This window comes from Chiloscyllium plagiosum, unplaced genomic scaffold (assembly GCF_037043375.1).
Source record: "Chiloscyllium plagiosum isolate Xiang-an unplaced genomic scaffold, Cpla_swu_hap1 HiC_scaffold_9, whole genome shotgun sequence".
In the NCBI taxonomy this organism is placed as follows: Eukaryota; Metazoa; Chordata; class Chondrichthyes; order Orectolobiformes; family Hemiscylliidae; genus Chiloscyllium; species Chiloscyllium plagiosum.
In genome coordinates, this window is record NW_028270147.1 from 81,494,033 (window position 1) to 81,521,955 (window position 27,923).

The 27,923-nt window shown below is 41.5% G+C and overlaps 1 protein-coding gene across 4 annotated transcripts in view; it reads left to right on the top strand.

Moving 5' to 3' along the window:
- Positions 1-27,923, top strand: part of ddr2a (discoidin domain receptor tyrosine kinase 2a) — a 158,841-nt gene that overhangs the window by 109,864 nt on the left and 21,054 nt on the right. For all 4 annotated transcript variants that reach the window (XR_015758195.1, XM_043699846.2, XM_087990870.1 and 1 more), the window contains exons 4-10: positions 898-1,126; positions 5,621-5,768; positions 10,565-10,670; positions 16,519-16,705; positions 22,363-22,606; positions 25,403-25,474; positions 27,145-27,281. Coding sequence is in view for 3 of the 4 variants with exons in the window: in XM_043699846.2 (XP_043555781.1) it covers positions 898-1,126; positions 5,621-5,768; positions 10,565-10,670; positions 16,519-16,705; positions 22,363-22,606; positions 25,403-25,474; positions 27,145-27,281 (1,123 nt within the window). In the remaining variant the exon portion in view is untranslated. The remainder of the gene's footprint in view (positions 1-897; positions 1,127-5,620; positions 5,769-10,564; positions 10,671-16,518; positions 16,706-22,362; positions 22,607-25,402; positions 25,475-27,144; positions 27,282-27,923) is intronic.

A 27,923-nucleotide genomic window follows, 5' to 3' on the forward strand; every position in this document is an offset into this window, starting at 1 on the left:
ATACTGCCAAATGCCCATTGTCCATGTGCATAAAGTTTGAAGTTGAGACTAACTCTCCAGGTGTGACAGTCAAATTCTAAATCTTGGCTTACGTTGGTTATGGTACAAAACTGGTGCATATTCCTGGAAAATATTCCTGATTTCATTTTCAGTTGTAGATATCCAAGGGTAAATACTAGAGCACATACCTGGTCGTACCCTGGGAGTTTCCTGATAGGAATGCTTTGTTGTAAATGTATAGGGTTATATATTCAGTTATGAATACTAATAAAAAAAACCTGAGAATATCAGGGGTTATCTGGCATATTTCAGCTTTAAATACTTAGGTGTGAAATGCACTCCAGTGACTTACATTCCTGTGTAGGTCAAGAGTAAATAGGTATGAATGTTATAGAATCATAATGCAAAAAAGGAAGCCGTTTGTCCCAAAGAGTCTATATTGGTTTTCTGTAGAGCGGTGTAGTCAGTCCTATTTTTCTGATCCATTCCCAAAGCCTTTCAAGTTTATTTTCTGTTTCCCTGTCCACAGATGCTCCCGGACCTGCTAAATTTCTCGAGCATTCTCTTTGTTTCAGATTTCCAGAATCCACAATATTTTGCTTTAATTCGGGCAGATTCTACCCTGGCTTTCAAAGGAAATTAGATAATTGTCTGAAGAGAAATAAAGTGTAAGGATGCATGGATAGGGCAGGGTACAAGTTGCTTTTGTGGAAAGCACAAGGCATTAGATTCCATCTGTATTGTAACTATTCTATGAGTCCATCCTTCCCACTTGCACCTTGCAGTTTACTTCACTGGACCTGATGTCAATACTATTTAAAACTTTTCAATTTGAACACTATTGTATTTTGCTACCCATGAGCTGAGCACTGATAATGCTCTCTTGCCAACTCATAGGCTGGATTTTGAAGACGGGGATGGAGCCTGGTGTCCAGATGGTCCTGTAGATCCTGAGGACATGGAATTCCTTCAGGTTGACCTGCGAACTCTGCACTTTATTACCCTGGTGGGCACTCAGGGGCGCCACGCTGGAGGTCATGGCAATGAGTTTGCTCAGATGTATCGGCTTGACTACAGTAGAGATGGGAACCGATGGAATTCATGGAAAAATCGACATGGGAAACAGGTAAATTAAGCATCAAAGGCATACCCATATTTTACCACAGCTGGCAATGGGAGCAATTGAAACCATTGCTCAGTAACATCCAATTCATATGGTGAGAGCACAAATGGTGAGTAAAGAGTGTTATGGTTATAGAACATAGAACATAGAATAGAACAGTACAGCACAGAACAGGCCCTTCAGCCCACGATGTTGTGCCGACCACTGATCCTCATGTATGCACCCTCAAATTTCTGTGACCATATGTATGTCGAGGAGTCTCTTAAATGTCCCCAATGACCCTGCCTCCACAACTGCTGCTGGCAAAGAATTCCATGCTCTCACAACTCTCTGTGTAAAAAATCCGCCTCTGACATCCCCTCTATACTTTCCTCCAACAAGCTTAAAACTATGACCCCTCGTGTTAGTCATTTCTGCCCTGGAAAATAGTCTCTGGCTATCGACTCTATCTATGCCTCTCATTACCTTGTATACCTCAATTAGTTCCCCTCTTCTCCTCCTTTTCTCCAATGAAAAAAGTCCAAGCTCAGTCAATCTCTCTTAAGGGTGGCACGGTGGCACAGTGGTTAGTACTGCTGCCTCACAGCACCAGAGACCCGGGTTCAATTCCCGCCTCAGGTTGTGTGGAGTTTGCACATTCTCCCCGTGTCTGTGTGGGTTTCCTCCGGGTGCTCCGGTTTCCTCCCACAGTCCAAAGATGTGCAGGTCAGGTGAATTGGCCATGCTAAATTGCCCACAGTGTTAGGTAAGGGGGAAATGTATGGGTGGGTTGCGCTTCGGCGGGGCGGTGTGGACTTGTTGGGCCGAAGGGCCTGTTTCCACACTGTAAGTAATCTAATTGTGGGCAGCACGGTGGCACAGTAGTTAGCACTGCTGCCTCACAGAGCCAGAGACCCGGGTTCAATTCCCGCCTCAGGCGACTGACTGTGTGGAGTTTGCACATTCTCCCCGTGTCTGCGTGGGTTTCCTACGGGTGCTCCGGTTTCCTCCCAGTCCAAAGATGTGTAGGTCAGGTGAATTGGCCATGCTAAATTGCCGAGGAGAAAGCTGAAGAAGGGCTTATGCCCGAAACGTCGATTCTCCTGTTCCCTGGATGCTGCCTGACCTGCTGCGCTTTTCCAGCAACACATTTTCAACCCATGCTAAATTGCCCACAGTGTTAGGTAAGGGGTAAATGTAGGAGTATGGGTGGGTTGCGCTTTGGCGGGGTGGTGTGGACTTGTTGGGCTGAAGGCCTGTTTCCACACTGTAAGTAATCTAATCTAATCTTATTAAAATAAGCCCTCCAGTCCAGGAAGCATCCTGGTAAACCTCCTCTGAACCCGCCCCAAAGCATCCACATCTTTCCTATAATAGGGCGACCAGAACTGGACACAGTATTCCAAGTGCGGGTCTAACCAAAGTTTTATAGAGCTGCAACAAGATCTCACGACTCTTAAACACAATCCCCCTGTTAATGAAAGCCAAAACACCATATGCTTTCTTAACAACCCTGTCCACTTGGGTGGCCATTTTAAGGGATCTATGTACCTGCACCCCAAGATCCTGCTGTTCCTCCACACTACCAAGAATCCTACCCTTAATCCTGTACTCAGCTTTCAAATTCGACCTTCCAAAATGCATCAACTCGCATTTATCCAGGTTGAACTCCATCTGCCACCTCTCAGCCCATCTCTGCATCCTGTCAATGTCCTGCTGCAGCCTACAACAGCCCTCTATACTGTCAACGACACCTCCAACCTTTGTGTCATCTGCAAACTTGCTGACCCATCCTTCAATCCCCTCATCCAAGTCATTAATAAAAATTACAAACAATAGAGGCCCAAGGACAGAGCCCTGTGGAACACCACTCATCACAGACTTCCAGTCAGAATATTTTCCTTCTACTACCACTCGCTGTCTTCTGTTGGCCAGCCAATTCTGTGTCCAGACAGCTATGTTCCCCTGAATCCCATTCCTCCTGACCTTCTGAATGAGCCTACCATGGGGAACCTTATCAAATGCCTTGCTAAAGTCCATATACACCACATCCACAGCTCGACCCTAATCAACTTTTCTCGTCACATCCTCAAAGAACTCGATAAGGTTTGTGAGGCATGACCTGCCCCTCACAAAGCCGTGTTGACTGCATTTAATCAAGCCATGCTCTTCTAGATGGTCATAAATCCTATCCCTCAGAATCCTTTCTAACACCTTGCAGACGACAGACGTGAGACTTACTGGTCTGTAATTGCCGGGGATTTCCCTATTTCCTTTCTTGAAGAGAAGAATTACATTTGCCTCTCTCCAGTCCTCAGGTACCACTCCAGTAGAGAGCGAGGATGAAAAGATCTTCGCAAGTGGAGAAGCAATTGCATTTCTCGTTTCCCAAAGCAGCCGAGGACAAATCTGGTCAGGGCCTGGCGACTTGTCAATCTTAATGTTTGACAAAATTTTCAGCACATCAGCTTCCTCTATCTCTATCCATTTCAGCATGCACACCTGCTCTCCAAAGGTTTCATTCACTACAAAGTTCGTTTCTTTCGTAAAGACAGAAGCAAAAAACTCATTTAGGGCTTCCCCTACCTCCTCAGGACACAAATTCCCTATGCTATCCCTGATCCGGCCTACTCTTTCTTTGACCATTCTCTTATTCCTCACAGAAGTGTAAAATGCCTTTGTGTTCTCCCTAATCCATTCTGCCAAGCCTTTCTCGTGCCCCCTCCTGGCTCTCCTCAGACCATTTTTAAGCTCCTTCCTTGCCTGCCTGTAATCCTGTAGAGCTGAGCTTGGCCCTAGCTTCCTCCACCTTACGTAAGCTACCTTTTTCCTTTTGACGAGAAGCTCTACTGCTCTCGTCATCCAAGGTTCCGTTATCTTACCACTTCTTGCCTGTCTCAGAGAGACATATTTATTCATCACTTGCAACAACTGTTCCTTAAACAGTCTCCACATGTCTATAGTGCCTTTACCATGGAACAACTGCTCCCAATCCATGCTTCCTAACTCATGTCTAATCGCATCATAGTTTCCTCTTCCCCAATTAAATATCCTCCCATTTTGCTTAATCCTCTCCTTCTCCATAGCTTTGTAGAATGTGAGGCAGTTGTTGTCACTATCACCAAAACGCTCTCCCACCACAAGATCTGATACCTGCCCTGGCTCATTGCCGAGCACCAAGTCTAGAATGGCTTCTCCCCTTGTCGGCCTGTCAACGTACTGAGTTAGGAAACCCTCCTGAACACACCTTACAAAAACAGCTCCATTCAAATCTTCTGCTCGAAGGAGGTTCCAATCAATATTGGGAAAGTTAAAGTCACCCATTACAACAACCCTACTACATCCACACTTTTCCAAAATCTGCCGAGCTATGCTTTCTTCCATCTCTCTGCTGCTATTGGGGGGCCTGTAGTAAACCCCTAAAGAGGTGACTGCTCCCTTGCTGTTCCTAATTTCCACCCATACTGACTCGGTAGGCAGATCTTCTTCGACAATGGCAGCTTCTGTAGCTGTGATGCCCTCTCTGATTAGTAGTGCTACACCCCCTCCTCTTTTTACCCCCTCCCTATTCTTTTTAAATGCTCTAAACCCTGGACCATTCCTGTCCCTGAGAAACCCATGTCTCTGTTATGGCCACAACATCATAGCACCAGGTACTGATCCATGCTCTAAGTTTGTCACTTTTATTCCTGATACTCCTTGCGTTAAAGCAAACACACTTTAACTGATACCTTGGTTCCTTGCCAGGAAAATCCTTCCCACTAGCTGGTCTACCTCTTGCTACTGCCTCATCTGCATCAACTCTCATCTCCGGTATACAACTCAGGTTCCCACCCCCTTGCCATAATAGTTTAAAGAGTTATATATAATTCTTTCAAGCTTATGTATTTATCTTTCAAGTAAGAACATCTGAAATAAGTTAGACGGAATAACTGTATCATATTAGAAGTAATTTTGACTTTGGATAAATTAAGAGAAATGTATCAGGTGGCTGACTCACCTAACGTAAAATAACCCAAATGCATCTGTGTTAATCTCTCAGTCATATTTCCTGTAGAAAGAAAGCACCATTTGTGTCTTTTATTAGGGCATCTCCTTCCCCACCTCAGGCTTTATTTCCTACAAGCCAATTCTAGGTCCTGTCCATTTTGAGGCAGAGATTTGAGGTAGGTAATTTGCTCCCATGCTTTGGCCAATGCTACTCTATTGCAAGAGGAGAAGGACCCGTGCTTTCTTATACTTGTAAAATGTGGAGTATAGCACTGAGAGTGGTGATCCATGCTACCCCACCTACCATTCTCCTCCCCTCCACCCCAGCTCCTGGCTTTAAAATTAGAGCCAAAGACTCTCATAACGAACTCTCACAAACATCTACTTCAGAGGCAAGAGTGCTACTACTGAGCCAATTCTAAGACGAGTCTTTACTCAAAACATTGAAGTGAATTGCTGGAGATCCTGCTGTGGATGGAAGCTTTGTTTCATTTTGGCTGTATTTTTGTGTGTTTTTTTTGTCTTCAGGTAATTGAAGGAAATGCAAACCCATATGATGCTGTACTGAGGGATCTGGAGCCGCCAATGATAGCTAGATTCGTCAGGTTCATACCAATTACTGATCATTCCATGAGTGTGTGTATGAGAGTGGAACTCTATGGATGTGAATGGCTAGGTAAGTGCATGCACAGTCTCAGAAGATAAGACAATGTGTACAAGGTTGATTTTGATCAAAGGATTTGGAGAATCATTCATATTTTCATTTCCTCTGAGCAGCCATTATTGAATCATTACACCCACTATCCATGTTAATATGCTTAAGATACCTGTCCTTATATGAGTGTCTTTATGTATGCATGTCTATGTTTGCAGTTTCACTGAACATTTATAAAGCACATTTAATGTCACAAGACCCTTCACAGGAACATGAAATGTGACAGCAAACACCTAAAGTGATTGAAGGGCAGAATGCTCAAGGGTTGGCAAAATACGTCATTTTAAAGAGTGTCTTAAAGGAGGAAGGGGAGGTTAAGAGACAGAGAGATTAAAGGAGAGAAGTAAGTCCTAGATCTGAAGACCAAAATGCCAATAGTGGAGCAATTAAAACTAAGGTTGCTCATAAGGCCAGATTTTAAGGAGCACAAGTAACTTCAAGGGTTGTATAGAAATTGTGTTGTCATGTAAGAAACAGTTGAGAACCCTTGGTCTGTACTCAGTGGAGTTCAGAAGGATGGGGAGTTATCTGATTGAATCTTAAAGAATACTGACAGACCTGGATAGACTGGACATGGAGAAAATGTTTCCACTTGTAGGAGATTAGGACCCAAAGGTACAAACTCAGAACAAAGGCATGACACTTTAGAACTGAAATAAAGAAGATTTTCTTCAGCCAAAGAATGGTTCATCTTTGGAGCTCATTGCCACAGAGGGCTATGGAGGTCAATCGTTGAGTGTATTTAAGACGGAGGTAGATAGGATCTTGTTTAGTAAGGGTGTCAAAGGTTACAAGGAGAAGGCAGGAAGATTAGTTTGAAAAATATATTAGCCATGATCAAATAGCAGAGCAGACTCAGTGGGCCCAATGACCTCATTCTGCTCCTTTATTTTATGGTCCCATGGGCATGGATGAATTTGAAAGCAAGAATTCTAAAATGAGTGTGTATGTATGTAGTTTTATGATTAAGTCTAAATGTGTGATTCAATGTGTGTGTACAGTAACATCACTTTGTCAAGGGATCTACCAAGGAAAAAGGATGCAACCATCAGATTTTTCCAAGATGAACTATTTTGAGATTGGCTCAAAATGAGCTTTACCCAGTTGTTGGTTGGTAAATTCAAAGCAATTCTGCCATCAATTTGTTGCTTTCCCAGTGTTTCACCATTGGAATGGTGATGTCTTGGAGTGCTTTACAGAATATACAAAAAACAAATGGACACAGATAATAGGGAAAAAGAAATTTATAGAATATTATATTTGTGTTGGAGAGAAAAGCATATCGGAAGAGAAAGGTTTGAAAGGAGCTTCTGAAAACATAGAGGAAGGATTTTAAAAAGGGAGGGACTCATGGATTGAGAGCTATCGAGCATAAATAAAGATTATGCGACAACCATCTATGAATTCATCGCAGGTGAAAAGTTAAAGTGCATCTTTGTGAAAAAGGTGTTTGGGAAAGATTTATAATATATTAATGTCAATGTGTTGATTGGTTGAATGTCAGTTATTATAATGAGTTCTTAAGTTATGGATTATGTTACATTTGTGACAAAAATGATAAAAATTCTTCTGGTTTTACATACAAAGAAACAAAAATTGTTGAATAACATTTCATCAAGCTGCTGTGTCTTTAATTGAGATACGCACCCACATTTCTATTTGGGAGGGAATTCCAGGACTTCAACTAACAATGACATTACACTTTCAAGTCCAGATAGCATGAGACACAGAAAGGAACTTGAAGGTGGTGCTGTTCCTCAAGTCCGCTGTCATTGTCTAACTTAGACAAACTATTAAACACACCTCGAACCTGGTTGTCAGTGAATCACTTTCAGAACAATTCCTCACTGTGGCCCTGGAAGATCTGCAACATTATGACTGCTGTGAACCAACAGAAATTTGGTTTTGCCAAACTGCAAAATTTAGTCTCAAATTGACTGCATTCAATAATTTCTCTATTAGAGTCATTAGAGTTACAGCATGGAAACAGACCCTTTGGTCCAACCCGTCCATGCCGACCAGGTATCCCAACCCAATCTAGTCCCACCTGCCAGCGCCCGGCCCATATCCCTCCAAACCCTTCCTATTCATATACCCATCCAAATGCCTCTTAAATGTTGCAATTGTACCAGCCTCCACCACAACCTCTGGCAGCTCTTTCCACACACGTACCACCCTCTGCGTGAAAACGTTTCCCCTTAGGTCCCTTTTATATCTTTACCCTCTCACCCTAAACCTATGCCTTCTAGTTCTGGACTCCCCGACCCCAGGGAAAAGACTTTGTCTATTTATCCTATCCATGCCCCTCATAATTTTGTAAACCTCCATAAGGTCACCCCTCAGCCTCCGACGCTCGAGGGAAAACAGCCCCAGCCTGTTCAGCCTCTCCCTGTAGCTCAGATCCTCCAACCCTGGCAACATCCTTGTAAATCTTTTCTGAACCCTTTCAAGTTTCACAACATCTTTCCGATGGGAAGGAGACCAGAATTGCACGCAATATTCCAACAGTGGCCTAACCAATGTCTTGTACAGCTACAACATGACCTCCCAACTCCTGTACTCAATACTCTGACCAATAAAGGAAAGCATACCAAACGCCTTCTTCACTATCCTAGGACCTTACCATGAAGTGTATAAGTCCTGCTAAGATTTGCTTTCCCAAATGCAGCACCTCGCATTTATCTAAATTAAACTCCATCTGCCAATTCTCAGCCCATTGGCCCATCTGATCCAGATCCTGTTGTAATCTGAGGTAACCATCTTCGCTGTCCACTACACCTCCAATTTTGGTGTCATCTGCAAACTTACTAACTGTACCTCTTATGCTCACATCCAAATCATTTATATAAATGACAAAAAGTAGAGGATCCAGCACCGATCCTTGTGGCACTCCACTGGTCACAGGCCTCCAGTCTGAAAAACAACCCTCCACCACCACCCTCTGTCTTCTACCTTTGAGCCAGTTCTGTATCCAAATGGCTAGTTCTCTCTGTATTCCATGAGATCTAACCTTGCTAATCAGTCTCCCTTGGGGAACCTCGTCAAACGCCTTACTGAAGTCCATATACATCACATCTACTGCTCTGCCCTCATCAGTCTTCTTTGTTACTTCTTCAAAAAACTCAATCAAGTTTGTGAGACATGATTTCCAAAGCACAAAGCCGTTTTGACTATCCCTAATCAGTCCTTGCCTTTCCAAATACACATACATGCTGTCCCTCAGGATTCCCTCCAACAACTTGCCCACCACCTAGTCAGGCTCACCGGTCTATAGTTCCCTGGCTTGTCTTTACCGCCCTTCTTAAACAGTGGCACCACGTTTGCCAACCTCCAGTCTTCCGGCACCTCACTTGTGACTATCGATGATACAAATATCTCAGCAAGAGGCCCATCAATAACTTCTCTAGCTTCCCACAGAATTCTCAGGTACACCTGATCAGGTCCTGGGGACTTATCCACCTTTAACCCTGGAAGGGTTTGGAGGGATATGGGCTGGGTGCTGGCAGGTGGGACTAGATGGGGTTGGGATATCTGGTCGGCATGGATGCGTTGGACCAAAGGGTTTGTTTCCATGCTGTAAATCTCTATGACTCTTTGATCCCTCAGCCTCCAACACTCGAGGGAAAATACCCCCAGCCTATTCGGCCTCTCCCTATAGCTCAAACCCTCCAACCCTGGCAACATTCTCACGAGTCGTTTCTGAACCTTTTGAAGTTTCATAAGTAAGCAAGCAAGAGAGAAAGGAACAGGAATTGTGGTCACATTAGGTAAAATAAGGTTCAAGGAGACTCATAAGGAGCATGAACAAAGGCACAAACTCATTGGGCCAATTGGCTTTTTTCTAAAATAAATTTGATATTATTATATGAACTGCTCTCATTACTATTATAGAAACATGATAACCAATTTGCAAAAAGGTGAGTTCCCACATGCAGTCAGTTGAATGTTGATGGTGGTTGAGGAAAGGAGATTTTCAGGGGATTGGAAGTGGATGTGAATAAAATTTCTCCTATTAATAATTGTGTGGTAAAGTTAACACAAATATAAAATGGAGTATTTCCCTACAATACTATTTTTAAAGTTACTTTAGACTAAAGGAATTCTATTGGCATTACCTTGTTAAGCTAACGGTACAATTGAATAGGGTGTGTTTTAACTCCTGAGCCTGGCTGAATGCCTGTACAAACACACCAGGATGTACATCTGTAATGTCCAGTCTGCTTTAATACTGGAATCTCATTGCAATACCAGCCCCTTACCAAATGGGGTTGCTTGCTGCAATTGAACCTGTGCAACATTGGCAGGCCTAGCAGTTTCCTCCTAGTAGGAAGACAGTAGCAGGTTTATGAACACAGATTTGGAGGAAGCATCGGCATTAATTGTCCAAACTATTTATTATGGTGTCCAGGAGTCACCGTCTGCTCTTCCTGGCCCCTCAAAGATCATTTTGGTTTCTACTTACTAAAGGAGGGCCTGTTCTTCTGGCCTAACTGCTTCTAGTCAGCAGCATTTCTATAGCAGATAGCCCCACTCATTTAGCCATGCAAATAGTTTTGGGATCTTACTGATGTGATAAACAACTATTCCTGAGATTTAAGGAGGCCTTGCATTGGAATTAAATTTGTAAGCAGGCCACTTTGATTTTAATTATCATACTGTTCAGTTTGCTATGAATGCAAACCAAATTGTGCAGCATAGTTAAAGGCTAGTGAACATTTATTGTATCTTTGATTTCCTCTGGTTATGTCTTTGTACAGATGGTCTAGTGAGTTACAGTAGTCCAGTTGGTCACCAAATTTTCTCACCCAGGAGCCCCACAGTTTATTTGAATGACTCAGTCTATGATGGTGCAATCAGTTCAAGGTAAGATGACCTACATTTTAACAAGTTTCCCCGAGCTCTACTCTCCAAGCATGTTGCTTTTTAACAGGATTTTCAGCGATGACTGTCAGGATTGGTCTCACTGATGTTGGGGTTATGTACAACACCATGAGTTGGAAGAGTTTGTGGAGGCGCTAAGGACAGAACTCATGCTTAAAATAGATCTGTCTTAAAGAAATTTGCTTGTTAGTCAGTTTTATTTTTCTCAAATTCCCAGCAAAATTTCAGATCCATATTAAATCAAATACTCAGTATCCCAAACAATGGTACATTCTGACCTGGAGGTGGTGCTCACCACAATCCATAGTCGAAATCACTTGAGAATTTTGATCCTATTTTGAAACAGTTCTATTTGCCTGACAACAGGATGTGGTGTAGAATAAAGAAACTGTTTCTGAGGATTGGAACCTCACCAAAAAACTTTTCACAAGAAGCACAAATGTCATAAAATAATTTAGTTGTCTGTATTTCACAGCTGTTGTTGAATATTCTGTCCTAGTTCTTCAGTCAGTCATTCTATTTTACTGAATTGTCATGATAACTCCTCCCCACCTCTGTAATCTATTCTTACCCTATTAACTCTTGAAAACCATGAGTTACAGATTGACTTTTTATTCATCTCCATGTTACCACAAGACAGAGGAGCAGAATCAGGCCATTTGGCCCATCGAGTCTGCTCTACCATTCAATCATGACTCATATGTTTCTCAACCCTGTTCTCCTGCCTTCAACCTATAACCCTTGATCCTCTCACTAATCAAGAATCTATTTATCTCTGTCTTAAATATACACAATGACGAGGCCTCTGCAGCACTCTGCTGCAATGAGTTCCACTGGCTGAGGAAATTCCTCCATCTCAGTTTTAAAGGGTCATCCACTCACTCAGAGGCTGTGCCCTTGGCTCTTAGTCTCTCCTTCCAGCGAAAACATCTTCTCCACCTCCACTCTATCCAGGCCTCTCAGTACTCTGTAAATTTCAATCAGATTACCCCCCCACCCTTCTAACCTCCATCAAGTACATACCCATAATCCTCAATTGCTCCTTAAGTGATAAGCTGTTCATCTCTGGGATCATTCTTGTAAAACTTCTTTGGAATCCCTCTAATGCCAGCATATCCTTCCTTAGATACAGGGCCCAAAACTGCTCACATTATTCCAAATGTGGTTTGAGCCTTATTTAGCCTTAGCAGTATATCTCTGCTCATGTATTCTAGCCCTCTCAAAATAAATGCAAACATTTCATTTGCCTTCCTAACTGCCAACTGAACCTGAATGTTAATCTGAAGAGAATTCTGACCTACAACTCCCAAGTCCCTTTGTGCTTCAGATTTCCAAAGCCTTTCCCTATTTAGAAAATAGTCTATCTCTATTCTTCCAGCCAAAATGCATAACCTCACACTTTCCCACCTTGTATTCTATCTGCCACTTCTTAGCCCAATTTTCTCATATGTACATGTTTCCCTGCTTCCTTAAGACTGCCTGCCCCTCCACCTATCTTTGTGTCATCTCCGAACCGAGCGACAATACCTTCAGTTCCTTCATCCAGATCGAAGTCATAAATCACACAACACCAGTTTATAGTCGAACAGGTTTATTTGGAAGCACTAGCATTTGAGGTGCTGTCTCTTCATCAAGTGGTTCTGCAACAGGACCATAAGACACAGAATTTAAAGCAAAATGGTTACATGTCATGGAGCTGTAATGATATATTAAACAAATTTAGATTAAGTTTTTCATCTTTTAGGATGGGATATGCTAGTTTCAGTTCTTTAATATGTAAATCCCAGAACTCCTTTTAAGTTATATTCTCAAAATAGCTTCAGCTTTTCTAACAATAGGTACCATCTCAGGTCAGACCATGCACTAAAGGTGTGAGGTTAAAGTTTGTGTCCCAATGTTGCATCAGACTCGTTCTAAAGTGGGACTTACAGAATCTTACATGGATTAATGTAGTTTTTGAGCAAAATAAAATGTAGTTCTGCAAATATAAGTTGATGGGGGAATTTGTATGTGTGTGCGTGCAGGAGAGACAGAGTGAGTGAGAGCATGTGAGTGCATGTGACTGTGTGTGTAAGCTTGGTCAAGTATGTGTGAGAATATGATGGGGTATAAGCCTGTCAGAGGGTGTGTGCAAGGGGTGCATTTATGTGTGTATGATAAAAAAACTTGTGTATGAGAGAGGGTCTATGTGAGTGTGTGTGTGTGTTTGTATGCGTGAGAGAGTGTATAGTGCAGTGGGGTCACCTGTAGTGTGACGTGAACCCAAGGTCCCGGTTGAGGCTATCCCCATGGGTACCCAATTTGGCTATCAGTTTCTATTCGGCACTTTGTGTTGTTCTTATCTCAAAGTCCACCTTGATGGATGGTCACGCTGAGGTACGAGACTGAATGTACTGGACTGCTGTGTTCCCTGACTGGGAGGAAACACTCCTGCCTAGTGATAATTGCGCGGTGTCCATTCATCCGTTGTCATAGTGTCTGCTCAGTCTTGCCAATGTACCATGCCTCAGGGCATCCTTGCCTGCAGTGTATGAGATAGACAATGTTGGCCGAGTCACATGAGTACCTGCCGTACATGGTGGGAGGTGACCCCACATGTAATGGTGGTATCCATATTGACACGTCTTGCAGCGGCTTTCATGACAGGCTTGTAGGGTGTCATGGTCGATGTTGTCCTGATGGCTGGGCTGTTTGCTGAGAACAATGATCTGTTTGAGGTTTGGTGGTTGTTTAAAGGCGAGAAGTGGAGGCGTGGGGAAGGTCTTGGTGAAGTGCTCATCCTCATCGATAATGTGTTGCAGGCCACGAAGAACATGATGTAGTTTTGGCTCCAGGGGAGTGCTGGAAAACGATAGGTACCCAATCGGTTGCAGCCCGGGTCTGTCTCTTGAGAAGTCATTACGGTTTCCTGCTGTGGCACGTCAGAAATTGCAGTCGATGAAACCGTAATAACCTCCTCAGGAGACAGACACGGGCTGCAACTGATAGGGTAAACTTTGTTGTCCAGCACTTCCCGGGAGCCGAAACTATGCCATGTTCTTCATGGCCTGAAACACATTATCGATGAGGATGAGCAGCTCGCCAAGACCTTCCCCATGCCTCCACTTCTCACCTTTAAACAACCACCAAACCTCAAACAGATCATTTTTCTCAGCAAACTGCCCAGCCTTCAGGAAAACATCGACCAGGACACCGTACAACCCTGTCATGATAGCTGCTGCAAGATGTGTAAGAGTATCGACATGGATACCAACACTACATGAGGGGACACCTCCCACCATGTATGCGGTAGGTACTCGTGTGACTCGGCCAACATTGTCTATCTCATACGCTGCGGGCAAGGATGTTCTGAGGCATGGTACATTGGTGAGAATGAGCAGACACTATGACAATGGATGACTAGACACCACGCAACGATCACCAGGCAAGAGTGTTCCCTCCCAGTTGGGGAACGCAGCAGTCCGGGACATTCGGCCTCAGACCTTCGGGTGACCATTCTCCAAGGCGGACTTCGGGACAAGCAACAACGCAAAGTGCTGAGCAGAGGCTGATCGCCAAGTTTCGTACCCATGGGGATGGCCTTAACCGGGATCTTGGGTTCATGTCACACTACAGGTGACCCCATTGCACTATACACTCATTCACACACTCCTACATACTCACAAACTCACACAGTTTCTCTCTCATATACAAGCTCTTTATCATACGTACACACATGCACCCCTCGCACGCACCCTGTCACAGGCTTATACCCCGTCAAATTCTCACACATACTTGACCAAGCTTACACACACACATACACAATCTCTGTCACATGCACTCACACTCACATGCTCTCACTTACTCTGTCTCTCCTGCATGCTCACACATATAAATTGATGGGGTGAATTTGTATTTGCAGAATTGCATTTTATTTTGCTCAAAAACTGCATAAATCCATGTAAGATTCTGTAAGTCGCACTTTAGAAATAGAACGAGTCTGATGCAACATTGGGACACAGACAAACTTTAACCTCACACCTTTAATGCATGGTCTGAGCTGAGATGGCACCTATTGTTAGAAAAGCTAAAGCTATTTTGAGAATGTAACTTAAAAGAAGGAGTTCTGGGATTTACATATTAAAGAACCAAAACTAACATATCCCTTCTAAAAGATGAAAGCTTTAATATATCATTATAGCTCCATGACACGTAACTGTTTTGCTATAAATTCTGTGTCTTATGGTCTGTGCCACCTGATGAAGAGGTAGCACCTCAAAAGCTAGTTGGACTATAGCCTGGTGGACTATAACCTGGTGTTGTGTGATTTTTAACTTTTTCCACCCCAATCCAACACGGGCACCTCCAAATCATTCAACCAGATCGTTATTGTAGACTGTGAATAGTTGTGGTCCCACATGGATCCTTGCAGAATTCCATTAGCCACTGGCTGCCATCCTGAAAAAGACAACTTGATCCCTACTCTCTGCCTTCTGCCAGGCAGCCAATCCTTTATCCATACTAGTACTTTGCCCCTAACACCATGGGCTATTATCTTACTTAGCAGCTTCCTGACCAGCACCTTGTCAAAGGCTGCCTTGGAATCCAAAATGATCATGTCCACTGGCTCTTCTTTGTTTAGTTTGCTCATTACATCCTCAAAGAGTTCTAACAGATCTGTCAGGAATGACCTTCCCTTGACAAAGTCGTGCTGACTATTGATCATTGTCTCTTAAAGGTATTAGAAAATTGGATGTAAATTTGTCTACGAATTAAATTCATGAAGCAAAGAATGGTTATAGCACAGAATCAGGTCATTTGATCCATCACATCTGTGCCAGCCCTTTGCAAAAGCAATTTAGTTCACTTCACACACTTGCCCTTTCCCCTGGGCCCTGCAATGATCTTCCCTTGTCCAATTCCCTTCTGAAAGCCAGACTTGCATATGTTTCTATCACTCTGTCAGGCAGTGCATTCATGGCCCTAAATGTTATCTAAAATGCTTTCTCTCATTCCTTTCTTTCATTTGTTTGCTAATGCCCTCAGAACTTTTCATTATTTAAGAAAGTTTTGGACCCATTCTTTAATCCCTAAAATTGAATTCAGTCATATTGGCATTAGTACTATAGTTTTACCATCAGTGCTGCACACAGAGTAACAACAATTCTATATAATACAACAATGATATAAGACCAACTACACAAAGGATAATTATGATATAATGATTGGGATATTATGATGCATTCAAGCAGCAGCGAATCTAACTCTTATTAATGGCAAGTTACAACACTGTCATGCTGTGGCAACACAGGCAATTTCTTGAAATATTTAGCACAGTACTAACTTAAAAAGTATTAAACACTGGAGTACTTTATTGCAGTTCTTCCTTCAAGGTTTTTTTGAAACAGCAATTGCCCGAATAAAGAATTGCAAATAGACCACAAATACCATTAACCCTTACTGCTTCGGTTTCTTTTTGAGGAAAGTTTATATTGAGATATTATTTAGAAAAATAATTTTGTGGATGATTATGGCATAAAAGTGGAAAATACAGGAAATATTCAGCACATCAGGCAATATCTGTAAAGTGATCAACAGAGCTTCTATTTCAGGTCAAGAGCTTTTTGTTAGATCAACACAACTGGTGCATTTGTAACTGTTCTGTATGCTTATTTTCTTAATCATCTGCCTCTTGGTAAAATAAACAAATGCCACTGATAGATGCAACTAAATTTGGTATCTTCGCATTGAATCCCATAAATGACATAATGATTTTTACAGGCTTTTAACCCCAAGTATATTCTATTCTTCTGTTTCTGAATAAGCCTCATCATTGCCTCTTTGTTCCTAGGATGATTTCAGAAGGACTTGGTCAGATGACAGATGGTGTCTGGGGTTTGGATGATTTCACACAGAGTCATGTGTACAATGTGTGGCCAGGGTATGACTACGTGGGATGGAGGAATGACAGCTTTGAAAACGGCTACGTACAACTCCTCTTTGAGTTTGATCGGATCCGAAATTTCACAGCCATGAAGGTACAACCCTGCTCTCTTATTTCTTTGTAAATGTCATTCTTTCAACAAATGTTCGATGATTAGAAGCATTCATGAGATTTTTTGGACCAACAATAACTTTCTTTAGAGTGCTAACATAATGCATTACCGGTGGTTATAAAACAAAATTTGATATTGAGCCAAGTAAGGAGATATTAGATCAGATGTGCAAAGGCTTTGGTAAAGAGGTAAGTCTAATTAAAGGAGGGAGCTCAAGAGGTTCAGGAATTCCAAAATTTCAAGCATAAGCATCAAAAGGCAGAGTCACTGATGGCAAAGCATTGATATATAGTTGGTACACAAGTGGCCAAACCTGGTGAAATACAGAGATTTTGTAGAGTTGTAGGGTTGAAGAAGGTTATAGATTAGGCCAGTGTGAGACCATGGTGGGATTTAAAAACAAGGATGATTTTATTTTAAGTCAAACTGTTGCCAGTCTGGGAGACCAAGAATCCGGAGAAAAGGATTGCCTCTGTCATAGCCCACCATCTTTAAAGATCAAAGATCATTTCCTGCTGACTTCCAATGGACCTCAGCTGTAATGCTAGCAGTGGCCTGACAGACCTCACCTGAAAATGGCATGGACCTCCTGCTCAGCTTTATAAGAATTGACCTCCACCTTCCCTTTACAAGTAGCAATGCTGTTGAGGGCAGATATCAAAGCCAGTCATGGATCCTTTCACTGCTTGTGTGAACCCAACAGATCCCAATAGGAAGAGATGGAAAAGAAAACAGTAGTAAATGAAAATAATTAAAACTACCAGTGTTCTTCTCCCCTGTCTCTGTGCTAACTCAGTGAATTTATCCAGTGAACTTAAATACATACCAAGCTCCGTTCCCAGTCTGTGCTCATTCACCTTATTTTATCAATGTGGCTATGACAGGAAAGACCAGCCTGGATTCCTGTCCTTATGGCTATTCAGTATTCACTATCCTGCAGGTATTAACTAATGAGGACCTCAGGAACATACATCACTTCAGTTGAATAGTATCTTTGTAGGCAGCCATCTTTGATAAAATACAGCACAGCAAATAGTCCCTCTGCAAGTTGTTAGTTGTGGCTCACTTCTCAAGTCAAAAGGTTCCAGGTTCCCATCCCATTCAAGAGATTTGAGCACAAAATCTGCCCTACTGTGGAACACAGTCTTTCAGATGAGGTACTACTTTGAGATGATCTTTTGGTGGGACTGTGGAGAGGGAAGGATCTGAAATGATTCTATGGAACTGTTGAAAAAGGGACAGGACAGATATCTGGGAAAACACCTATTCCCTTAGCCAACATTGAAAATAGCTTCATCTTGTCATTCATTTGATTCCTGTTTGTGGGATCATGCTGTGCAAGATCCTGAGTGTGGTGTTGGAAATGCATTGCAGGTCAGGCAGCATCTGAAGAGCAGGAGAATCGATGTTTCGGGCATAAGCCCTTCACACTGGTTTCCACAATTTGTTACACTACAACAGTGATTGCACTTTTAAAAAGTACATTATTGTCTGCAAAATATTTTAGGACATTCTGGGTTGTAAAAGGTGCTGTATAAATATTCCTTGCTTATGCAATTGTAACTCTCATATGGTGTCCTGCTTTCAGAAGAGGGAAGGATCGACAGAAATTGACAAGTAAAATTATTTTAAAATAAATTCCACCATCTCCTAGTAGTTATTTTAAACAATACACAGATGGCAAAACTTCTTGCTTCTAAATGTATTTCATCCCCTTTTTTTCTCCTTTTCCTTTAAGTATGTTTTAACATTTATTGAGAAAGTTATAAATTATTGTTTTGCACTTCTGTAACAGCTAGAATTTGTAAACCCAGTGCCCATGTAATTATAGTTCTTTATGGGAACTCACTGTGTCATGATTCATATATTACAATGGCTGCCAGGATTCAAAAGTTAACAAAAGGATACCGGTACAAAACAGACGCAAAGCTTGCGTGCACTATGATCTGAAAGCAAGGAAATTCTTCAAGAGGGATTTTAAGAGCAGAGACTGCCTGAAGCATGAATCTCCTCATTCTGAGAAACAGACTTCTTTCCTTGCCCCACAGCAGAATTTGCAAGTTACAAAGTTTAGCTGGTCCCACTTTGCCTCCTGTTAGTCAGCCACTCCTGGATTTGGGATAAATTGGTCCATTTTTTAAAAATCAACAAACGGAAAGTTCATAAAAAGATTTACAAGGATGTTGCCAGGGTTGGAGGATTTGAACTACAGGGAGAAGCTGAATAGGCTGGGGCTGTTTTCCCTGGAGCGTCAGAAGCTGAGGGGCGACCTTACAGAGGTTTATAAAATCATGACGGGCATGGATAGGATAAATAGACAAATTATTTTCCCTGAGGTGAGGGAGTCCTGAACAAGCTGGCATAGGTTTAGGATGAAAGGGGAAAGATATAAAAGAGATCTTAGAGGCAACTTTTTCATGCGTGTATGGAATGAGCTGCCAGAGGAAGGGAGGCTGGTGCAATTGCAACATTTAAAAGGCATCTGGATGAGTACATGAATAGGAAGCATTTGGAGGGATATGGGCCAAGTGCTGGCAAACAGGACTAGATTAGATTGGGATATATGGTCGGCATGGTCGAGATGGACCAAAGGGTCTGTTTCCGTGCTGTACATCTCTGTGACTATTTTATTTATTTCTCCTGTCCTCGTTTTGGGAACTAACAATGGCTCCCAATGCCTCAATTTGAAAATCGTCATCCTAATGTTGAAATGTCTCCATCGCCTCTCCTCTTCGTTTCTCTGCGCTTTCCTCCTTCCTTATAGCCCTGAGATCTTTGCACTCTATTGATTCTGGTCTCTGGTCCCTCGAGCATCCCCAGCTTTAATCATTCCGGCATTGGTGGGCAAGCCTTCAGACCTCTGGGCCCTCACCTCCAGATGACTCCCCCCTACACCTCTCTACATTGCTTTCTTGCTTTATGACGTTCCTTAAATCCTACCTCTTAGGCAAAGCTTTGGATCATCAGGCCTGCTTTCAAAAATTCGTTCACTGGATGTGGGTGTTGCTGGTTAGGCCAGCATTTATTACCCATCCTTCATTGCCCAGAGAGAGGTTAAGAGTCAACCAGATTGCCGTGGGTCTGGAGTCAGACCTAGGGCAGGCCAGGTAAGGATGGCAGTTTCTCTCCCTAAAGGATATTAGTGAACCAGATGGATTTTTCCCAGCAATCAGGAATGGATTTATGGTGATCATTGGACTCTTAATTCCAGATGTTTATTGAATTCAAATTCCACCATCTACCATGGCAGGATTTGAACCCAGGTTCCCGGGATTTTACCTGGGTCTACTTGATTACTAGTCCAGCAACAATAACACGAGGGAATCACCTCTCCAATATCTCCTTCAATGGTACCTTGTCATATTTTGTTTGGTAGCACCTTGGAGGGTGTTAAAGGCACTATACAAATACAATCTGTTCTTGTTGTTGCATCACCATATTTTCTATCCATGAACCCAGGTTCCCGGGATTTTACCTGGGTCTACTTGATTACTAGTCCAGCAACAATAACACGAGGGAATCACCTCTCCAATATCTCCTTCAATGGTACCTTGTCATATTTTGTTTGGTAGCACCTTGGAGGGTGTTAAAGGCACTATACAAATACAATCTGTTCTTGTTGTTGCATCACCATATTTTCTATCCATGGCATATAAACATAAACATGGAATGGTTCATTTATTCAGTTGATTCTCATTTGAATATACTTTAGAAACTGTACAAAATTGTGAAAGAGTGAATTCTTCAATTAAATGGCAGATTGGCCCAGCAACATCTCATTAGTGCTCAGTGTCACTAAGCCCCAGTCCACACAAATTGAAACATTTGAGAAATGATGTAAAGATAGTATCATCAATGCCAGCATTAACTGCTTAATAGCCTATCAATACAAACAGGTTAGAATTTTGTCATCATTTGCCGACTTTCTGCATCACGGACTTTGTTAGAATTAGCCAAGTTTAAGTGAATGAAAGACGTCGCTTCCTGTAATAATTAAGCTCTCCATAGCTCAGGAAAATAGACTCAGCTCATAACTACACGTAAACCAAACAGACTGAAGTATTGACCTCAACTAAAATTTATAAGTTGCAACAACAGAGAAAGTTTAGCACGTTAGTTTCAAAATTGCCATAAGCAGATTGATACCAATGCATTCGAGCTTTTCCCCATAACTAGAGGTGTTAGTTTTTATTAAACCCACACTGAACGGGCAGAGGAATGGGGAAATCAGGAGGAGAACTGAGCTTTAAGTTCTTCTTCTCAACTCGTGACAATTTGAATAGCTCATGTTCTCCAAGTCATCAGACTCCAAAGTAAAAAGGGATTTTAAAAAATTTGTAGTTTCATACCTGAGAGATTATTGTAATAAATGTTGCAGTAATAAGTTAAGTTGACACACATCAGCTCAAAGATGAATCATTACATCCAAAACCTAGAAAGGATTTAATATTGTTGTATTGTATCAATACTGAATTAGTGCATTTAACCAGAATTAATCCAGCATTAAGGAGCCCTAGGAAAATAGGAATCGATGAGAATCAGGAAAAATTCTCTGCTAGTTGGAGGCATACCTGGCATAAAGGAAGATGGTTGTAGTTGTTGGAGATCAATCATGTCAGCCTCGAGACATGACTGTGGAGGTTGTTCAGGATAGTGTCCTAGGCTCAAACACCTTCAATTGCTTCATCAATGACCTACCCTCCATCATAAGGTCATAAGTGGAATATTCACTGATAATTGCACAATGGTCAGCACCATTCACCATGCATCAGATACTGAAGCAGTCATGTCCATATGCCACAAAACCAAGCCAATTTTCATGCTTGTGCTGACAAGGGGCAAGTAACATTCACGCCACACAAAATGCCAGGCAATGACCATTTCCAACAAGAGAGAATCTAACCATCACCCATTGGCATTCAATGGCATAGTGGCTACAGAGTGTATCATCCACGGTATGCACTGTAAACTCATCAAGGCACCTTCAACAGCACTTTTCTCTTATGGGAGAATCTAAAACCACGGTGCGGAATTTCAGAATAAGGGGTCTCCCACTTAACAGATGTGATGACGATTTTCTTCTCTGAGGGTTTTTAATATTTGGAATCTCCTACCATAGAAAACAGTGGAAGTTTGGCATTTGAATATATTCAGGGCTAAATTAGAGTCATAAGCATGGAAACAGGCACTTCACCCAACCCAACAGACTTTTGTTTGACAAGCAAGTAAACGGTTATGAAGACAGGGAAAGAAGTGGCTATAAGGCCACAATCTGATCAGCCTTGACTTTATTAAATGGCAGAACAGGCTCAATGTGCTGAATAACATACTTTAGCTACCATTTCTTATGTTCTGATATTCCCTAATTATAATGTTATGATTAGGAAAAGCAATGTGCAACTGAGTGATTTGTGTCTGTGCAATTCAATTGTATTTGAAGATGACTCAGGCAGCTCATGTTGCTTCATGAATAAATGGCAATGGTTGAAGTTTATCTTACATCTTATAATTGAGAATATGATTTGCTTTATATAGCACGTAAACTAGTTTGGCAGGTTGGTAGTCTGTTAAATGTAATGTACAATACTCGCATGTTTCGTCATGTACAATTCTAACATGTAAACCTTTCATCACCATAGGTCCATTGCAATAACATGTTCACAAAGGCGGTGAAGATATTCAGAGAAGTGCAATGTTTTTTCGGCTCAGAACCAGGAAAATGGGAGCCAAATCCAGTTACATCTGTTCTGGTTCTAGATGATGTCAATCCGAGTGCTCGCTTTGTCACCGTTCCACTACAACACCGTATGGCAAATGCCATCAAGTGCCAATTCTACTTTGCCGATATATGGATGATGTTCAGTGAAATTTCCTTCCAGTCAGGTACTTGCAAACTATATCAATGTTTGAAATGTCCTCATGCTCCATTCACAAAATACCCTTCTCATATTTCTTCCCCATTGAGTGCTATTTGTCTTTATACATTGCACATCCAGAAATTTAGTGATCCCAATTGGTCTTGTAATATGTCTGCCATCATTCATTATAACCTGATGATAAAATAACTTTTGACTTAAGCAGATGGATTTAGAGCTTGGATTAATACAGATAACTATGATGTATTATTACAGAGACTTGGCTGAGAGAGGGATAAGCCTGACAGTTTAATGTTCCAGGATCTAGATGCTTCAGGTGAGATAGAGAGGGATGTAAAAGAGTTGGGAAGTTGCATTACTGATAACGGAGAATATCATAATTTACTGAGGGAAGTCACCTTGGAGGGCTCATCCAATATGGGTAGAGCTCAGGAATAGGAAAACTGCAATTACTTTCATGGGATTGGACTACAGGCCTCTCAACAGTCAGCGGCTGATAGAGGAACAGATATTTGGACAGATTATGGAAAAATGTAAAAACAACAGAGTGGCTAAGGTGGGTGATTTTAACTTTCCCTATAATGACTGGGACTCACTTAGGCCAAGGGCCTGGATGGGGGAGATATTTGTTTGGTGTATCCAGGATATTTTTTAATGTAAATAACCCAACTAGAAAACAACCTGTTAAGATGTTGAGAGGCATAGAGTGTATAGCCAGAGACTTTTTCCCATGGTGGAAATGTCAATCACAAGGGGACATAATTTTAAGGAAATTGGAGGAAGGTTTAGGGGAGATGCCAGAGGTCGGTTCTTTACACAGAGTGGTGGGTGCATGGAATGCACTGCCAGCAGTAGAAGTAGAGTCAGATACAGTAGAGACATTTAAGCAGCTCCTGGACAGGCACATGGAAGATAGTACAATGAAGGGTATGTAGGTTAGTCTGATCTTAGAGTAGGATAAAAGGCCAGCACAACATCAAGGACTTAAGGGTCTTGTGCTGTACTGTACTATGTTCTATCTTCTGTGTTCCTACGAGACCTGGTATTGGGAAATGAGCCAAACCAGGTGATCAAAGTTTCAGTGGGGGAGCATTTGGGAAATTCAGTGACCATAGTTTTTAAGCTACAAATGGATAAGGCTCAGGGTAGTCCTCAGGTGAAAGTGCTAAACTGTGGAAAGCTAACTATCACAATATTAGGCAGGAACTGGGAAATGTTTATTGGGGCAGCTGTTTGAGGATAAATCCACATCTAGCATGTGGGACTCTTTTAAAGTCCAGTTGAATAGGGTTCAGAACCAGCATGTTCCTGTGAAAATGTCAATTACTGAGGGACATAGGTTTAAGGTAAAAGGGGATACATTTAAACAGGATGTAAGAGGCAAGTTTTTTTACAGAGAGGTCGTGTAATTAGCTGGAATGCACTGCTAGAGGAGGTGATGAGGGCAGATACAATAGCAACATTTAAGAGACATCTTCACAGAAATGTGAATAGACAAGGAATAGAGGAATATGGATCGCATAGAGGCAAAGCGTTATTAGTTTAGAAAGGCATCAGGTGTTGGTGCAGTCTTGAAGGGGCTGTTCCTGTCCTTTGTTCTTTTTAGCTCCCATTTCAGTTGGGGTGTTTCATGCTGTACTTTCAGAGCTTTAATACAGAAGTAAGGAAATTTGTGTTTCAATGGCACTTGCTTCTAGTTTAAGAAACTAGCCACATACTATGGACTCAACAGTTGACTTCTTGAGAGACCAAACATCCCTTTTCACTGTTCGCATCGTAGCTTCTTCATTTCATTCATGTGCATCTCTCTGCAGCTTAGTTTGCAGGAAACAAACTTCCTTCTGCATTTCTTGAAACCTGACAATCATTTGATCAGATCACTAGTTGGTAAAGGAGAGCAAGTAGTGAAATACTGTTTTTTTTTTACTGTAAGTCTGACATTGCATCTGTAGAGAGAATTAAACTTCTATAGCTCAAAGTGGCTTAAAGAGGTAACAGATTTTGCAGAGGAATTTTTGTGGGCAGCTTTTCATTTAGTTCCTTGTCTGAAAATGTACCATTGTACAAGGTTAGTGCTCACTAAGCACAAAATGGTCACACAACTCAAAATATTAACTCTGTTTTCGCCCCACAGATGCTACTAACTCACTGAGTTTCTCCAGCAATTTTTTGTTTTTGTTGGAATCTGACCCCGTGGCATCGTATGAATGTCCTATTAGGAATTTAAAGATCATACCACTTTAAAGGAGAAATTACACATGGATTCCTGATGCCCTACTACCATCCTCCCAACCCATTATTTGCTCACAATTTAAATGGTGTGTGAATGAGAAAATAAAGGTTCTGAGTTTGTCTTTGCTGTCGGCTAAGGTTTGAGACCTGTTTTTTAAATTTTCTGACAAGTCACAGATTAATGCAGAATACATGGAAGTCATTCAGCCCCTCACCTCCTCTCTGCCTCTTTCAAAGATACCCTATGCTCGGTCCAATTAAATCAGTAGGTTACGACATTGCACCTCCTCAAAACTGCCAATGCAACTACTCCACCACTAACTGAGACATTGGTCAACAATTTGTTTGACTGAACTGTACATATAAGTATTTCTCTCTACATTAAACTGATACCTAACCAAGAAAGTGTTTCATCAACATCATCCAATCTTGCATTGTCCTCATAATTACAACTGTTGACTATAGCAGATATTATTTCATGATCATTTCTAAAGCTAATGCAATTTGTTTTGATCAACTCATTGGTTCAAAAAATGGATACTTATGATGGTACCATTGTTTCTTGTTGCAGACACAGCAATGTACAATACTTCTGGGGTTTATCCAACCGTGAAAGTAGACAGCACCACTCACAGTGAAATAGGTAAGAGGCTATCAATTTACCTCATACTTCAGTAGACATTTGAAGAGGAATGTGAGTTAGCGCTGTCCAGTTAATTTTCCAAAATAATTTTTCCTTCAGAAAAAATTTGTTTTTGTTAACATTGTTATGCTGCATCTTTTCCAATGTTATTACTAGACAAGTCAGCTCCCAGACTGAATGAATAGGTCACTTTTTTGTTTGGTTTTGTTGTAGTGAGGTTGGCTTTTACTGCACCACGAGTACATAATGCAAAAGACTTGGTTGTATTTGTAAAAGTGAAGTTTATTATACAAAAAGTTGAAGATAAAATAGAATATACCAAACTATTTACACACAAGTTTAAAGATTACACAACACACGGTAAGCTAAAATCCCACTAATATCAACAGCACTTCGTTACAGTATTCAAACACAAAAAAGAGATTTCCCTTCTCTATCACATAAACTGTTTGACTTAACCGTGGCTTTAATTCTCTGTTTTGAGAATCTCACCGCTTCTTCCTTGGAATCTCATACAAGTGAGCCTTGACTTTCTCAGCTTCTAATAATCTATTAAGGGTTTTAACTAAACACTTTTAGTCTGGAACTTAAACGCTAAGATAGTCTATTTCTAATACTTCTAAATCACCTTGCTTTCACAGAAACAACCATTTTACATATCCAACTTCAGCCATGGCTCTCTAAATCTGCTAAACTAAAACTCAAAAAATGTTTCCAAGCTGTCGGTGTTTTACCTAATGAAAAGAAAATATCAATCTCTAACCTTCTAACTCAGAGTATAATGCACAACCGTTTACATTGTTTGCATGTAAAAACTCTCCAGTTGTAAACAAATTCCTATCAGCCTCCAAGAGCTCTCTCTCTCTCAGATTGTTTTTAAAAGAAATCACCATGACTACAGAAATAATTACAGTTTAATCATTAATCCCTTTGCACACATAGACCAAAACTGCATACCACTAATCTAAACCCTAAAATAAATTATATTGAAACATCAATACGTTACGCCTTAAATCAGAACATGTATTTCAGAGTGTGTGTTTGGTACCACCATATGATGACTGCTCTTGGATAATTCTTCATTGTTTCTTTCTGATTTCATCAAGTCAAAAATCACACGACACTGGGTTATAGTCCAGCAGGATTTTTGATTTTGTCCATCACCGGCACCACCACATCATGATTTCATTAAATAATAGCAGCACTTTGAGAAATATCCCAATTGTCAGGATCTTCCATTGCTGCAGGAATTAGGTGCCCATGTGTAGTTTATTGTCATGTCAATGTGCTTTGGCTATAGGAGGACTGTTCCCCACTTTACTGCACCATTGTAACAACAGTTCTTGCACTCTAAGAGGTAAAGCCACAATAGTCTCAAAGGACCATATTCCCTTATTAGGTCACCATGTCTCGGGCATGGGGCGAGGTTGAGGAGGTAGGACCTCAGTCAGAGTGGGATTTGAACCCATGTTGCCATCATGCTGCATCACAAACAGTGCAACTAACTGAGCTATCAAGCTCTACATTTATATGAAATTGGTGCCTATTGGCATCAGAGGTGCATGCATGTTATTTAGGCATGGTCAAATGTAGTTTGAAAGTTTACATATTCTCATTCCATTTTGTGGAATCGAGCATAACAATTCCTATTTTCCCCATTGTATTCTCAGACATCAACCCAACGCACAAAGTGGATGACAGCAACACGAGAATCCTCATTGGCTGCTTGGTGGCTATTATTTTTATCCTCGTTGCCATCATCGTCATCATCCTTTGGCGGCAGTTTTGGCAGAAGATGCTGGAAAAGGTTTTAATATCTTTACTGAAGTTTTTTTTCCACCAGCTCTACTTTAAGGAGCATCTAATGGTATTTTAGTTCCCTTATGCTTGAGATGTTGTGCATGGGAAAACAGGAGTCAATTTGTCCATGAAGTAATGAAAAAACAGGAACAAATGCAGTGGGCAAATGAAAAATTCTGGAAATGAACAGTAGCTCAGTAAACATATGAGGAAAGTAGGCAAACATTTCTGCTGGAACACTCACCAGCACTTAGCATTCTGACCAAGATATCGACTCGTTTTAGGGATCCACCTTCCTTACCCACTGATGCACTGTGCACTTCCAGCATTTTCTGGTTTCCCCGTCACCATCCAGTGTCAGATAAAAACTGTGCTCTAGAATTTGTGATAAAAATTGATTCATGAATCAGCTGCAATTCCACATGACAGAAGTTCAAGGAACAAGTAGCCCTGTTATTGTAAAGATAGTCAGTTCTTGTGACTGGTTTTGATACTGGCAGGGCCTCTGCACTGCTCAGACAAAGGGTCACAGCTCAGACAGAAGCTTGGTCACTAAGTTTCTGCAAGCCTTTTGTCTACTGGAGACATCATGCCATACCAGCCTTCATTGAACATCCGCTACAACATGTTATTTATTATTTAGTGGTAA